The 15,378-nt window shown below is 44.5% G+C and overlaps 1 protein-coding gene across 1 annotated transcript in view; it reads right to left on the bottom strand.

The window, feature by feature from the left end:
• Nucleotides 1–3,575: 3,575 nt before the first annotated feature.
• Nucleotides 3,576–15,378, bottom strand: part of LOC124117646 (E3 ubiquitin-protein ligase listerin-like) — a 46,356-nt gene continuing 34,553 nt past the window's right edge. Inside the window, exons 25-31 of the mRNA XM_048383433.1 lie at nt 15,114–15,300; nt 14,435–14,582; nt 13,337–13,466; nt 12,545–12,632; nt 9,428–9,622; nt 6,363–6,530; nt 3,576–5,851 (exon numbers count right to left, since the gene is read on the bottom strand). Coding sequence (XP_048239390.1) covers nt 5,792–5,851; nt 6,363–6,530; nt 9,428–9,622; nt 12,545–12,632; nt 13,337–13,466; nt 14,435–14,582; nt 15,114–15,300 — 976 coding nt within the window. The 3' untranslated portion in view covers nt 3,576–5,791. The remainder of the gene's footprint in view (nt 5,852–6,362; nt 6,531–9,427; nt 9,623–12,544; nt 12,633–13,336; nt 13,467–14,434; nt 14,583–15,113; nt 15,301–15,378) is intronic.

Raw genomic sequence — 15,378 nt, 5'->3', positions numbered from 1 at the left:
TTTCTTTCGTGATAGATAAAGTATGGATATATATTTTAAAATACATATATTTCTACCTTTAATAATGGAGCATTATTAAAAAATCATAATTCACTTTAGAATCCAAGCGCACATTTCGTAAAACCCAAACCGGATGCCTGTGGCTCCATCAGGGGAAGTAACTCTCATGCACGTGCGTAGGGGTTGAAGGGTCGCATGTATTGAGATTTATCCTGCACACAAATTAAGAAAACATGGATTTCAGCCCACCCGCTGGAGGAAAAATGGATTCTTCCCAAAGGGAACAGTTAATGGATCAAGTCAAGCAGCAAATCGCGCTAGCAAATGCACAGGAATTACTACAGGTGGTGTTTTTGTGGGCAAACTGTAGTCAACGTGGTGTTGGAAGTGTTTCGTCATTCCAACTGTTCTAAGTTCAGAATATTTCACATCTTTCATCGGTACATGATTGTATATGTCAGTGCTATCACTTCTAATGCCATAGATGTCATATTGATGGTTGTTTTGTTTCTTTCAGAAAATGTCTGAAAAATGTTTTAAGAAGTGTGTTACAAAACCGGGCACTTCGTTGGATAACTCGGAACAGGTAAATCTTACCACGAAACACACTCAGTGCATTGAAATGCAAAAATCAAATGCCAATGTGAAGTTTACCTAATCAGACCTTTGCTTATATTGTTGCTGCACTAATCTGGTCAGGGATAATCACAGAACAGCTTTAATAACCCAAACTCTTGGTTGTCAACATCCGTGGCAAAACTAATTTTAACAGTAGGCCTAAATGAAAGAAAAGGAAAATTTTGCAACGTTTAATGGACAACCTTGTTTCATTTGAACAACATATTATTTATAGTTTACTTATACTTGTATCCCAATTACTGTCACAATCCATGAACAAGTCAATATCAGTACACCTAATCATATCATAGCTCAAATGAACACAATAATGTAAATTCATTGTCAAAAAAATATACGTTGACAAATTGCTCTCTCTCTCGGAATTCACTGTTAAATTTCACAACCATGACATAGACCAAACTGACCTTTGAAATATCTGTTTCAGAAATGTATAGCCATGTGCATGGATAGGTATATGGATTCCTGGAACCTGGTCTCGCGGGTATACGGCAGCCGCTTACAGAGAGAGAGGGGAAGCCACTGAAACATTCTACGCCGTGACTCTAGTGACAAGGTCCTCACATGCCAAAGCATTTCATATTGAACATGATCTGAACTCTTAGAGCAGGTTGGAGTACTCGGCACCTGGTGGTGAGACTTGCGACAAGAGATGGCATCGACAGCTCGTCATTACTGTCCTGTTTGTGAAACTGATGAAACTTGAAGTTTAAGACACACAGACAATATTGGAAAGCAGTAGCACCATCAGTATGTCTATGCATTTATCAATGTGTATTGAGTGAATGTGGTTGTATATGTGTCACTGACTCTGTTCTGGCGACTTTAGTTACTCAGAATTTCCTCCATCAATAAACAGACAAGAGGCTGCCACAAGCTGGAACTACACCAGTTCATAGAACCTCTTGGCTGAACTACTATTGTGTTTGTTCAGCCCTGACTGATTACTCCAAGTCTACATTGTGTGCAAATTCTGGCTTTAGGTGTGTCATTGATATGAAAGTTTAGTATCAAGATATTGACTCAAAAGTATGACAATGTACCAGTTAATAACAAAATTAATTATACTATATGTTTAGATAAAAATGTCCATTTTAAGACCTGCAATTATTCAACTTTATGCTCCATGAACTAGACTGATCCATTAAATATTTAAGTTAAATTTTCTGCCTTCTTATTGTCCATCTTAACCGTGGTAATCTTAGCAAATGTTAATATTTCTGTGGCAGTTAATTAGTAACTTAGTGTCGATGTTAATACATTTGTATCGATACAGTATCAGCATTAAATATGTTTGGCTGTATGATGACATCCCTACTTGGCACTCCTTGGTGTCCACTGAACAGATGATGCAAGATGATGATCCAAGACAACAGCCACAGGACTATTACGGTGTTCACGGACTGGTATCAGCTATATATTCTAGACAGTTTGTGTTTTGGGCAATGTACAACTGTACCCTATGATGACGGTTGTTCCTCGATGCTAATCACAGCTATGTGGTGCTCCACGTTCATGTCTGGTTGCTGGTTCATTGCCACAACTCCTTTAAGGTCTAAGTCATTGTCCTAGACGTTTTTAGCACTATTTAAAGCAAGTACTTTTGAAATACTTTGATTTAATGTGTATTTTGTTAAGAACTTTGGAAAAAGAACAAGTGACTTCCAAAATTAGTAACAGTAACTGGATCTAATATCTGATTCTTATTCATTTTCAATCAAAATATTTAGTGTTTTTGTGTTGAATGTGTGGTGTGACTGTCTTACAGGACTAAGTGACTCAACAAAGGTAATGCCACTTGAAGGTCAAGTCTTGGTATCAATAAGTCTGAACATACTAGGTAGGCCAGTACCTGCTACATTCCACTAGACCTTTTAAAATTCATTTAGCAACAGGCTGTTGGGCTAGTATTAATGTCTGCCTGATACTCATGAAACAGTTCCTTGTCTTCCACTGCTTTCCACACACAGATTCATCAGGTGTACTGGACTACCGATAGTCACAGAATTCACACAGGCATGAAAAGGCTGCAAGAATGGATGCCTTGAAAATGACTTAAGTTTGATAAAAGGCCTTGAAAACGATGATTAACACTGAATTTAACAAATTTTATTTTTGATAAATGAATAAAAACCAAACTTTTTCTTAAAACTTGTGATCATGTAGCAAAAGTGTATTGGAACACTGAGTGGACATTCTGATGTGTATTCGGAGGAACAAATGGAGTCATTCTGACATTGAAAAAAGTAAGAATGTCCAAATTAATCAGTTTGAAGAGTGGTCATTGCCTTGTACATGTTGTACAGACTTTCCATTCTGTGGCTCAAGTTCATTATGCACAATCTCTTCCTGTCAGATGGGGCAACTATCCTACATCCTTGTCAGCATCGTTCTGTGGCTGTAGTGAGTGGGTCAGCTTATTGACATACTCACTGCAGTCGACTTACTGTCAACAAATGAAAATATTGTTCAAGTTTGTCAGATTTTGGTAAGAGAATATAATGAAGCTTGCTAGTTCGTCATGTAGTCACAAGTGTATTATCAGTGTGTAAATGATGTAGTGTATCTTGAGTTCAACTGAGAGTGTGTATAAATAAACATAATCAAAGGTATTTTTGTCTTTTGAGTTGTGTCATTTGTCGTCTACTCTGGCAGATCTTGCTGACTCATGAAATCTTTGGGTAAACGGTAGTTTGGTCACAAGGACGCCAAATTACAATTGTTCCTCAGCATCCTGGTCAAACAAAACATCTTTTCCTGGATGGTTGGTCAGGGTCATTGATGGGTTGATTGTGTGTCGACATACCCAATAGGCATGGATCGTTGCTCACAATATCAATCACTGTATTGTTTGGTCTAGATTGATTATTTATAGGCTGCCCTTGTCCTATAGCTTGAATATTACAGAGTGGTTATAACAACAAACAAACACCCAGAGCCTGTACTTTGACTGTTTTATTTAAAACCAATTCATGTTGTGTTTAGTTTAGAATTTAACTTGGCCATAAACAACTTCTGGCCTGAATGTTAGTCCTGCATGTGACACGAAGAGAGGCTGTGTTGACAATGTCTCAGAGAGTGAATGATGTGTAACACTCCACCTGGGTGTATTACAATGTGTATACTATATCCCGTACTGGGTGTGTTACAATTTTGCTTATAAAGTCTGGACCAAACAAACTGCAATAGGGGTGAAACTATACATCAGTGTACTGGTGCATCATGACTTTTTATTTGACATTTTTTTCTTTATTGATACAATAAAATACTAAAATAACTTTTCACAGCTTTTCAAGTTCACTACTAAAGATAGCTGCAATGTGTCTACGGCTAGCTTTTCCTTTTGAACCTGCTCTGAAATATTTATAGCCCAAAAGTTTCTACGAGATTTGACATAAATATGTGTATCGCTATACATATTGTATCATGACCTATGTATAGTGACACATATTGTATCGTTTCACTCAAACCATGAAGTGGTGCAAGATGATGAAGTTTTGTGATTCATCGAAAACAATAAGCATCTTACTCATCATATTTATTCTGTGCTTTTCTTAACTCTTAAATGAATACCTCTGAGGAGTTGGACAATGTTCAAAACATGAATTATGTGCACATGTGCTTTATTGTGGGAGGGGACTGGATGGCAGAGGGAGGGGCCTGGGTAACAGAGTAGGAGGGTGCCTGGGTAACAGGGGGAGGGGCCTGGGTAACAGAGGGGGAGGGGCCTGGGTAACAGAGAGGGAGGGGGCTGGGTCACTACAGATGTATGAGCATGATGTATGGGTCTCCCTGGCCTGGTGCAGTCTAGTGCAGTCCGGCACAGCTAGCAACAACAGAATATATTTTCAATATGAAACGATCTTAACAACCTTGAACAAGTCCAGCTATTTGCAGTGTAAACCTAGGCACACGTAAACCACATACCCAGGATTCATACATCTGTACCTGGGACACGCACGTCTGTATCTGGGTACACGTAAACCACATACCCGGGATACATACATCTGTACCCGGGACACGCATATACCTGGGATACATACATCTGTACATCACAAAGAAATAATTATCACAGAATATCTGACCATACAGAGGTACGTTTCACATTCGTTGGCATCAAATGAACAAAATAACAGAACTAAACAATTGAAATTGATTGTATGAGGTACATAAACCTATATCAACACGTCAATGTAATAACATAAACTGTTCCTGGTGTCGTCAGACATGAAAACTTCCTTCTTGACAACCAGTTTGCGATGGACATTTTCAGCTCCTGTCTTGAGCAGCATTAGCAGTAGGATACTGTTGGCAAAATGCCCAACTGATGCTGTAACTATATGTACAACCAGGGTTACCATGGTTACTAAGTTCAGTATGATGATGGCCACATTAGTTACCAGGCATGAGGACCGTGTGTTGAGATCCATCTTGGCCTCGGTCTTGTTCACATCTATTGGAAGAAGGATCGGAAGTAGTCTCCAAGCAGACATGAAGCAAGATCACTGGCTGTGGACATTTCCTTGTATGTTGCCTTCTACATCTTCACACAGCAGGGCCTCATTACACAGTGAGTGAGTTGGGTTTAACGCCATTTTTAACAGTATTCCAGTTGAATCATGGAGTGTCAGCTTAATGTGGGAGGAAAGCCTGAAGCGAGGCAAATCTCAGATGTTTACTGCTTCGGTGAAACCCACGAGCACAGGTATGGTGCTGACAAACCTAGAAACAATCAGGGCGAACCGGGGTTCGAACCCACAATCATAGGTTTCTGGCGAGCCCAAGGGACGCAACTCTGCACAGCGAATCACAGCGCCTTAGACGACTGGGCCACCCGTGCCCCCTCATTACACAGAGCCATCTTACCGCTGTGACCAACTCCTGTACTCTGACACAGACTCCGGACAACAAGCATCACTGTGGAATGAGTCCCTCCGACTTGAATCATGATCTTGTACCAACTATCAGAAACAGTCTCCCAGTTGACTGTCACCAACATCAGGAGAACTTGAGGAAATGGACCAGAATCTTCACCAGAATATACATATTCACACAGCAGTAGTCCTGCTCGGACACTGATGACCGATGCTGGACTTGACTGCAAAGACACTGCTTGCACGGAGGTATCAGATCGGCAACGTGGCCACCATGATGGCTAGAACAGGTTCCGGCACAACGGACAAGTTGAGTTGTGGCTGGTGCTAAACCACTTGTACTGCAAGCAAAGGAATGATGAAGAAACATTAGTCTGGCATTTATTATTAACATTTTGAAGGATGAGAACCAAGCTATTGTCTGATTGAAGCTCAAAAAATATATTTTGTGTTAAATTCCCAGGATTAAATGTGAGGCTGAAAACATTACAAGAGTTTCTATTGCATCACCGTGCAGCACAAGTAACACATGTGGCATCTCCCTGGGCAAGTGACTTTGTTCAAAATGTGACTGTTCATCCAGCAGTGAATGGGTACCCGGAAGGATGAGATGGTAATGTGGGTTAACCTTCCAGCACCTCACAGGCTGCTTGGGTTGTATACCCCCAAGGGAGCTGAGAATGAATGTTGAGTGCACACTGATCAAGTGACCGGGGTAATAATAGCGCTTTGAGCATATCCCTGAGTGGTGTGGAAATATATGCAATATAAATAGCCTATACTCCGGTAATTATTATGAATCAAATTTTACACATTTGGTTATAGGTAGATTTGAAGGTGAAGTCAACTTACCAAACATGCAGAGTGGAACTTCTTCTTGCATGTGCGGCACTGTAACCGTGGCAACTGGAAGTTGGTACCATGTAGAACTGAATAGCATATCATGCAGTCATCCACACCCTCAAACCTCTTGTCGATGTTCTTCTTCCACAGCTTCAAGCCCTCAATGATACTGCCATTCTGCCAACACAAAGCACCACTTGAAATAGTTTCACAAAGTTATTATTATCAAGATTATGACCATTTCACAGGGAAATTAAAAATCATATGCTCTAAATTTCAAAATAGCTGACATTCATCACATAAAGATGTGGCGCCAAGTCATGAAGTACAAAAGAATGGGAACCAGTGACCCCAGATGTGCACCAGATACTGCTGGATGATACGACGTGTCACATGTAGTCCCTATAGTACAGAATGGAGTTACTGTTTTCAGGGTAGAACAGCACATATTTTTTGCAGAAAGTTGAATCAGACCTCAAAATGTTTCTTGCAGAGTGTAGTTATATCTGAAGAAAGACAAATGGATGAACAACTTCTTTATTACAATTAGTGCGACGTTTCGGTGTTGATCCTAACACCTTTATCAAGCAAGTGATCATCTTTATAAAGGTGTTAGGATCTACACCGAAACGTCGTACTAATTGTAATAAAGAAGTTGTTCATCCATAGAACTTGTCTTTCTTCATCACACCAACTTCTAAATGCCACTGAAAGAAGTTAGTTATATCTGACTGATAAAACGCATCATGTTTTGAAAAACATTTCAGCTTCAGAGTTTGGTTGACTCCCTGGGCTGCAGCTGGTCCCTAATGCTGATTCTCCTAGTCAGCCAGGACATACACCAGGAGCCAACACAATCAGGAGCTGATTCTCCTAGTCAGCCAGGACACACACCAGGAGCCAACACAATCAGGAGCTGATTCTCCTAGTCAGCCAGGACATACACCAGGAGCCAACACAATCAGGAGCTGATTCTCCTAGTCAGCCAGGACATACACCAGGAGCCAACACAATCAGGAGCTGATTCTCCTAGTCAGCCAGGACACACGCCAGGAGCCAACACAATCAGGAGCTGATTCTCCTAGTCAGCCAGGACACACACCAGGAGCCAACCCAATCAGGAGCTGATTCTCCTAGTCAGCCAGGACATACACCAGGAGCCAACACAATCAGGAGCTGATTCTCCTAGTCAGCCAGGACATACACCAGGAGCCAACACAATCAGGAGCTGATTCTCCTAGTCAGCCAGGACACACACCAGGAGCCAACACAATCAGGAGCTGATTCTCCTAGTCAGCCAGGACATACACCAGGAGCCAACACAATCAGGAGCTGATTCTCCTAGTCAGCCAGGACATACACCAGGAGCCACCACAATCAGGAGCTGATTCTCCTAGTCAGCCAGGACATACACCAGGAGCCAACACAATCAGGAGCTGATTCTCCTAGTCAGCCAGGACATACACCAGGAGCCACCACAATCAGGAGCTGATTCTCCTAGTCAGCCAGGACACACACCAGGAGCCAACACAATCAGGAGCTGATTCTCCTAGTCAGCCAGGACATACACCAGGAGCCAACACAATCAGGAGCTGATTCTCCTAGTCAGCCAGGACATACTCCAGGAGGCAACACAATCAGGAGCTGATTCTCCTAGTCAGCCAGGACATACACCAGGAGCCAACACAATCAGGAGCTGATTCTCCTAGTCAGCCAGGACATACACCAGGAGCCAACACAATCAGGAGCTGATTCTCCTAGTCAGCCAGGACATACTCCAGGAGCCAACACAATCAGGAGCTGATTCTCCTAGTCAGTCAGGACATACACCAGGAGCCAACACAATCAGGAGCTGATTCTCCTAGTCAGCCAGGACATACACCAGGAGCCAACACAATCAGGAGCTGATTCTCCTAGTCAGCCAGGACATACACCAGGAGCCAACACAATCAGGAGCTGATTCTCCTAGTCAGCCAGGACATACACCAGGAGCCAACACAATCAGGAGCTGAAGTCTCAATAAATCCACATTCCTTTTAAACTCAAACCATAAAAGTACACTATTACCTTGTGTACAAGTCTTTAAATGTATTAAGTTTATAGGCATAAATCTCTGACATTATGAAGATCAAAATTCCAAAGCGTAGAAATTGGAGTATTTGCATAAAAGGTAGCCAACTTAACAATTTGACAGCATCATGACATTGACATTTAGTCAAATTACCCAAGGTCTCGATGTCAGTTTTATTCCTGCAGCAGCGTTTTTCATATACCCTTCATCACATGGGCCAATTTGTAACCATGGTAACATGAACACAATGAATCACAAAACACATTATGTATTAATTAAAACGTATTAACAATTACCCATGATCCTATTTAAAACACCTTCAAAACAACCCATGCAGCCTACTTCCATTATTGGACAACACTAGGCTGCAGTGGTGCTTACATCAAGCTACCTGATGACGGCATAACCCACACATGTGATATTACACCGCCAACTCTACCAGACAGGAACCAAGTTGTAATGTTGCCCAGACTTGTTGAAATCGGTCCACAATGGCTGCCAAACAGAAGGCTCTGTACCACTCTGTATCACTGTGATACATATTCCACTTCCTCCAATGTTTGAGAGTCTCCGCATTCACCTGGTGCTGGGGGTAGGTGTTGAGATGGAGTGGTAACCCCACCTTGACCCCACCTAATCACACATGTAGCTTACCTGGTGCTGGAGTGGTCAGTGGTCACCCCACCTTGTTACCGACCATCGTGATGCACCAGTCCCCCCTGGTAATCACACACGTAGCTCACCTTGTTACTGATCACTGCAATGCATCAGTCCCCCCCCTAATCACACACATAGCTCACCTTGTCACTGACCACCTTGATGCACCAGTCCCCGCCGCTAATCACACACGTAGCTCACCTTGTCACACACCATCGTGATGCACCTTCCCCCTGCTAATCACACACATAGCTCACCTGGTGCTGGAGTGGTCAGTGGTCAGCCCACCTTGTCACCGACCAGCATGATGCACCAGTCCCCCCTGCTAATCATACACGTAGCTCACCTGGTGCTGGAGGAAGATGTTGAGATGGAGCAGCCACCGGTCCCACTGTGACTGGGTTACGCCGACCTTCTTGTCACTGACCACCGTGATGCTCCCTAGAGGGTAGTTCTCCGGCAGCGAGATCACGACCTCCACGCTCACCTCCGACATCGTGTACTTCGCTATCACTTCACGGATCTTAGGCCGAGCTTTGATCTGAAGGGAATATGGAAATAGAATGTGGATGTAATTCACTGTACAGGGTGTGTGACACACGTCGTCAGCTTCATCATCTTCATGTTCCTTACTCCTCCACGACTTGGAGACAAGTGATGACTCAAGGCAAGTTAATAGAACACTGTGACTATTTACTTGTCCGGTGTGAACCGGTAAACTTTTCTCATATTTTCACATCTGTTGTCAGCTCCAATTCATGTGTAGATATTCCAGTTAAAGAAGTGAACTGACGTTCAACCAAGTTACCAGAATGAATTTGCAATGAAGCATATTTAGCTTGTGAAGTGTCAGCTCAGTGACTGCTTATACTAGCTGGTGACTACCCTCATCATTTACACACAGACACACCACAGACACGCCTCACAGGCACACATACCACAGACACGCCTCACAGGCACACATACCACAGACACACAACACAGGCACACATACCACAGACACACCACACAGGCACACATACCACAGACACACAACACAGGCACACATACCACAGACACGCCACACAGGCACACATACCACAGCCACACCACACAGGCATACATACCACAGACACACCACACAGGCACACATACCACAGACACACAACACAGGCACACATACCACAGACACGCCACACAGGCACACATACCACAGCCACACCACACAGGCATACATACCACAGACACACCACACAGGCACACATACCACAGCCACACCACACAGGCACACATACCACAGCCACACCACACAGGCACACATACCACAGACATGCCTCACAGGCATACCACAGACACGACACAGGCACACATACCACAGACACGCCACACCGGCACACATACCACAGACACGCCTCACAGGCACACATACCACAGACACACAACACAGGCACACATACCACAGCCACACCACACAGGCACACATACCACAGACACACCACACAGGCACACATACCACAGCCACACCACACAGGCACACATACCACAGACACGACACAGGCACACATACCACAGACACGCCTCACAGGCACACATACCACAGACACACCACACAGGCACACATACCACGGACACGCCACACAGGCACACATACCACAGACACGCCACACAGGCACACATACCACAGCCACACCACACAGGCACACATACCACAGCCACACCACACAGGCACACATACCACAGACACGCCACACAGGCACACATACCACAGCCACACCACACAGGCACACATACCACAGCCACACCACACAGGCACACATACCAGACACACCACACAGGCACACATACCACAGCCACACCACACAGGCACACATACCACAGCCACACCACACAGGCACACATACCACAGACACGCCACACAGGCACACATACCACAGACACACCACACAGGCACACATACCAGACACACCACACAGGCACACATACCACAGACACGCCTCACAGGCACACATACCACAGACACACCACACAGGCACACATACCACAGCCACACCACACAGGCACACATACCACAGCCACACCACACAGGCACACATACCACAGACACGCCACACAGGCACACATACCACAGACACGCCACACAGGCACACATACCACGGACACGCCACACAGGCACACATACCACAGCCACACCACACAGGCACACATACCAGACACACCACACAGGCACACATACCACAGACACGCCTCACAGGCACACATACCACAGACACACCACACAGGCACACATACCACAGCCACACCACACAGGCACACATACCACAGCCACACCACACAGGCACACATACCACAGACACGCCACACAGGCACACATACCACAGACACGCCACACAGGCACACATACCACGGACACGCCACACAGGCACACATACCACAGACACGCCACACAGGCACACATACCAGACACACCACACAGGCACACATACCACAGACACGCCACACAGGCACACATACCACAGACACGCCACACAGGCACACATACCACAGACACGCCACACAGGCACACATACCACAGACACACCACACAGGCACACATACCACAGACACGCCACACAGGCACACATACCACAGACACGCCACACAGGCACACATACCACAGACACGTCACACAGGCACACATACCACGGACACGCCACACAGGCACACATACCAGACACACCACACAGGCACACATACCACAGACACGCCACACAGGCACACATACCACAGACACACCACACAGGCACACATACCACAGACACACCACACAGGCACATATACCACAGACACGCCACACAGGCACACATACCACAGACACACCACACAGGCACACATACCACAGACACACCACACAGGCACATATACCACAGACACGCCACACAGGCACACATACCACAGACACGCCACACAGGCACACATACCACAGACACACCACACAGGCACACATACCACAGACACACCACACAGGCACACATACCACAGACACGCCACACAGGCACACATACCACAGACACAGAGAAACACACAGACACATACATCAACAGACACCACACACACAAACACACAAAAGCACAGAGACATACAACAGACACATCACACACAGTAACACACACAAACGCACCACTCACAGACACAGACATACACCACACCACACACATTCTTCCACACTCCATTCTTGTCATCTATTCAAGTTAGTTGTTTGTTTGTTTTTTGTTTAATGACAAACATAGATATTCCATCTACATAAATAGCCATTACATAATGAAGCCTGGGTCAGATAATCCAGAGACTGATACTACGACCAATGATCCATGCCATAGGTCTCCGGAGACATGCACACAATCCATTAAGTCGCTTCTTACGACCAGCCTACGTTGCCGTCGTCAAGGATGAGATACTACGGGCTCTGTCTGCCCATGGAGACTTACACTAGATAGACAACACTGACCTCGATTCCATCCAGTTCCTCGTCGGTGGCCTGGACGGAGGAGATCTCGGAGTGACACAGCTGGGGACTCACGTGCCTCTTGGTGAACCTGAATGCAGACATCATCACTGTACACCCCACAGACATCATCACTGTACACCCCACAGACATCATCACTGTACACCCCACAGACATCATCACTGTACACCCCACAGACATCATCACTGTACACCCCACAGACATCATCACTGTACACCCCACAGACATCATCACTGTACACCCCACAGACATCATCACTGTACACCCCACAGACATCATCGCTGTACACCCCACAGACATCATCACTGTACACCCCACAGACATCATCACTGTACACCCCACAGACATCATCACTGTACACCCCACAGACATCATCGCTGTACACCCCACAGTCTTACTGTACATGTAAGCCATACCACTTTGTTAACATACAAGTCAATCGGGAACTAGATATAAAAAAAACCCCAACCCAATATTCAGACAACTATTTCTCTTCCTAACAAAATATTTTGGTTTCCAATCATAATATTTGTCATCGGCAATCCCATGTGTTGATGCAATAATAGTCATGCATCTAGCAAAAAGTGTTCATCCAGCAGAATCTATCTGTCACAATCTTACTCATTGTAACCAGTTGTCTTCCTACCACAATCTTACTTGTCAATGTAACCAGTTGTCCAACTATCACAATCTTACTTGTCAATGTAACCAGTTGTCCAAATATCACAATCTTACTTGTCAATGTAACCAGTTGTCCAACTATCACAATCTTACTTGTCAATGTAACTTGTTGTCCTCTTGTCCTGTTCTATCCACCATTGTCGGACAAGCGCTGGGATTGTCTCCAGACACTGTCGATACACGTCACATGACAGCTGCTTGATGTCACATGACCTGGGACGTGCTGCAATGGATCATCTGTCATGTAGAGCAGTCGAAACTTGCATCATGTTTACTTTGAAAAAACAAGTAGTGAAAGTACAGCACTATAGCTGATGTGAGTGAGTGAGTGAGCTGGGTTGATCACGTTGTGTACAGCTGTCATATCATGTGTTGTCAGCTCAATGTGGGATGAAAGCCATCAGTGTTTCTTCCAAAGGGAGTTAAGTGACTCCAGTCAAGTTGCCACCCTTGGTGAACAAGGCAGGAATTTCAAACTTATATTCTGGCTGAACTAATGAGTCTATGCATAGTCCAATAAAAATCAGGAAACGAACTTGACACCCGGTTTGTAAACAACATAGCAACTACTGTACTGATTTCGGCTGATTGTAACATTTGCCAAGCATCAGTTTCGCCAACTGGGCATCAACATTTTCCAAATCTTGGCATATTTTCAATCAATGTACTCAAGTGATTTGACGCACTTCGCGAGGGTAAGGCCAATTTTATTACCATATAGATTTTGATTATCAATCAGACCCTCTTGACTGGGTCCTTCCATATTTTTAAAGCAAATGCAAGTATTATGAGAGATGGAATCTGATTGGTCCAGAGGAGGGACATAGAAGGGACATAACTTGTAATAGCCACTGGTTGCACTACAATCGAGCACAGAAATTCCAGTCTAATTCAGCAAGGGTGGAAAGTGGACTTTTATAGTCAGTTAACTCCCTTGCCTCAGGAAGATGCCACCATGGATGCTGGTGATGCTGACCATGTTGGTGGAACTCCTGAACGTGGCTGTGATGCTGACAGACAAAGAATCAGGCAGTGATTCATGCATGGGAACCAAGGAATTCTCAACTGTAATCTGCTGCCCATGTTCCACCTGTGTCCTTCCTGCTTAAACCATGATACATCATTCGGGCAATGTGGTAAACAATGACAATGACAATGACAATATCCAACAAGCACGTTCATTTGTATCACCTGTTGGCAGCAGGGACGGCGTGTCCTTGAAGTAGCTGGTCTGTGTGTCGGGTGTGACGGGGGTGTCAGGCATCAGTTGGTACAGGTGAACCAGCAGGTGATTGACGATACCTGTCTCCTTGAAGTACACAGCATACCTTGCCCTCAGCTGTAACACATACACACAGGTAACACTATACTCACTAACCCTGACCTTAACCCTAACCCTAACGAACATACTGGTATGTTGTGTGAACCGATGCTCATGAACGCATCACACGTGACGTCATAGATCCATGACTCATCACATGATGTCATAGATCCATGACTCGAGATGCACCATTTGTCTTGAGCAGTATACCTGTGTAAAGTTACGAAATCATGTGCAGCATATCGTGATAAGAATAAAGACACTGCGTGGTAACACTTGACTGATAGTTAGTTTTGTCATTAAGTGCTACACATTGGAAACTACTCTTAAAGTACATACTTCTCTGCATGTTTCTATTGTCGGTGAGTATATCTTAAATTCAAATCTCTGAAGCCAACATTGTTAATTACTTGGATCACTGACCTACTGTAGTGGGTGGGGCCTTGCAGGTTGAGGACAACCCCCTCCCCCCAAAAACTGTTGGCACCAAAGCAGCATTACTGAAACTATTCATCAGGTTTACACAGTGGTAATCCATCGTGAAATTACCTCGGAAGGACTACTCTTAAACAGCTTGAGGATGAGTTTCCATGACAACAGGTATCCCATGGTGTACTTGTATTCATCTGTGTTGGGAGCGATGGTGAGGCAGTCCTCCAGACCTGCATCACACAAGACGATGTCCATGGCAGCAGCGCCCTCCATACACACCTTGTTGACAGCATGAGGCGGTTTACTGCAACATTGACAAACAACAATTAAAGAAAGAGTTGTCTCCCCAAAATAACCATGACAACCAATTTTTTGCTGCTTG

The sequence above is a fragment of the Haliotis rufescens genome, unplaced genomic scaffold (assembly GCF_023055435.1).
Source record: "Haliotis rufescens isolate VD_foot unplaced genomic scaffold, xgHalRufe1.0.p SCAF_48, whole genome shotgun sequence".
In the NCBI taxonomy this organism is placed as follows: domain Eukaryota; kingdom Metazoa; phylum Mollusca; class Gastropoda; order Lepetellida; family Haliotidae; genus Haliotis; species Haliotis rufescens.
This window is presented reverse-complemented; position numbering and strand designations above follow the sequence as displayed.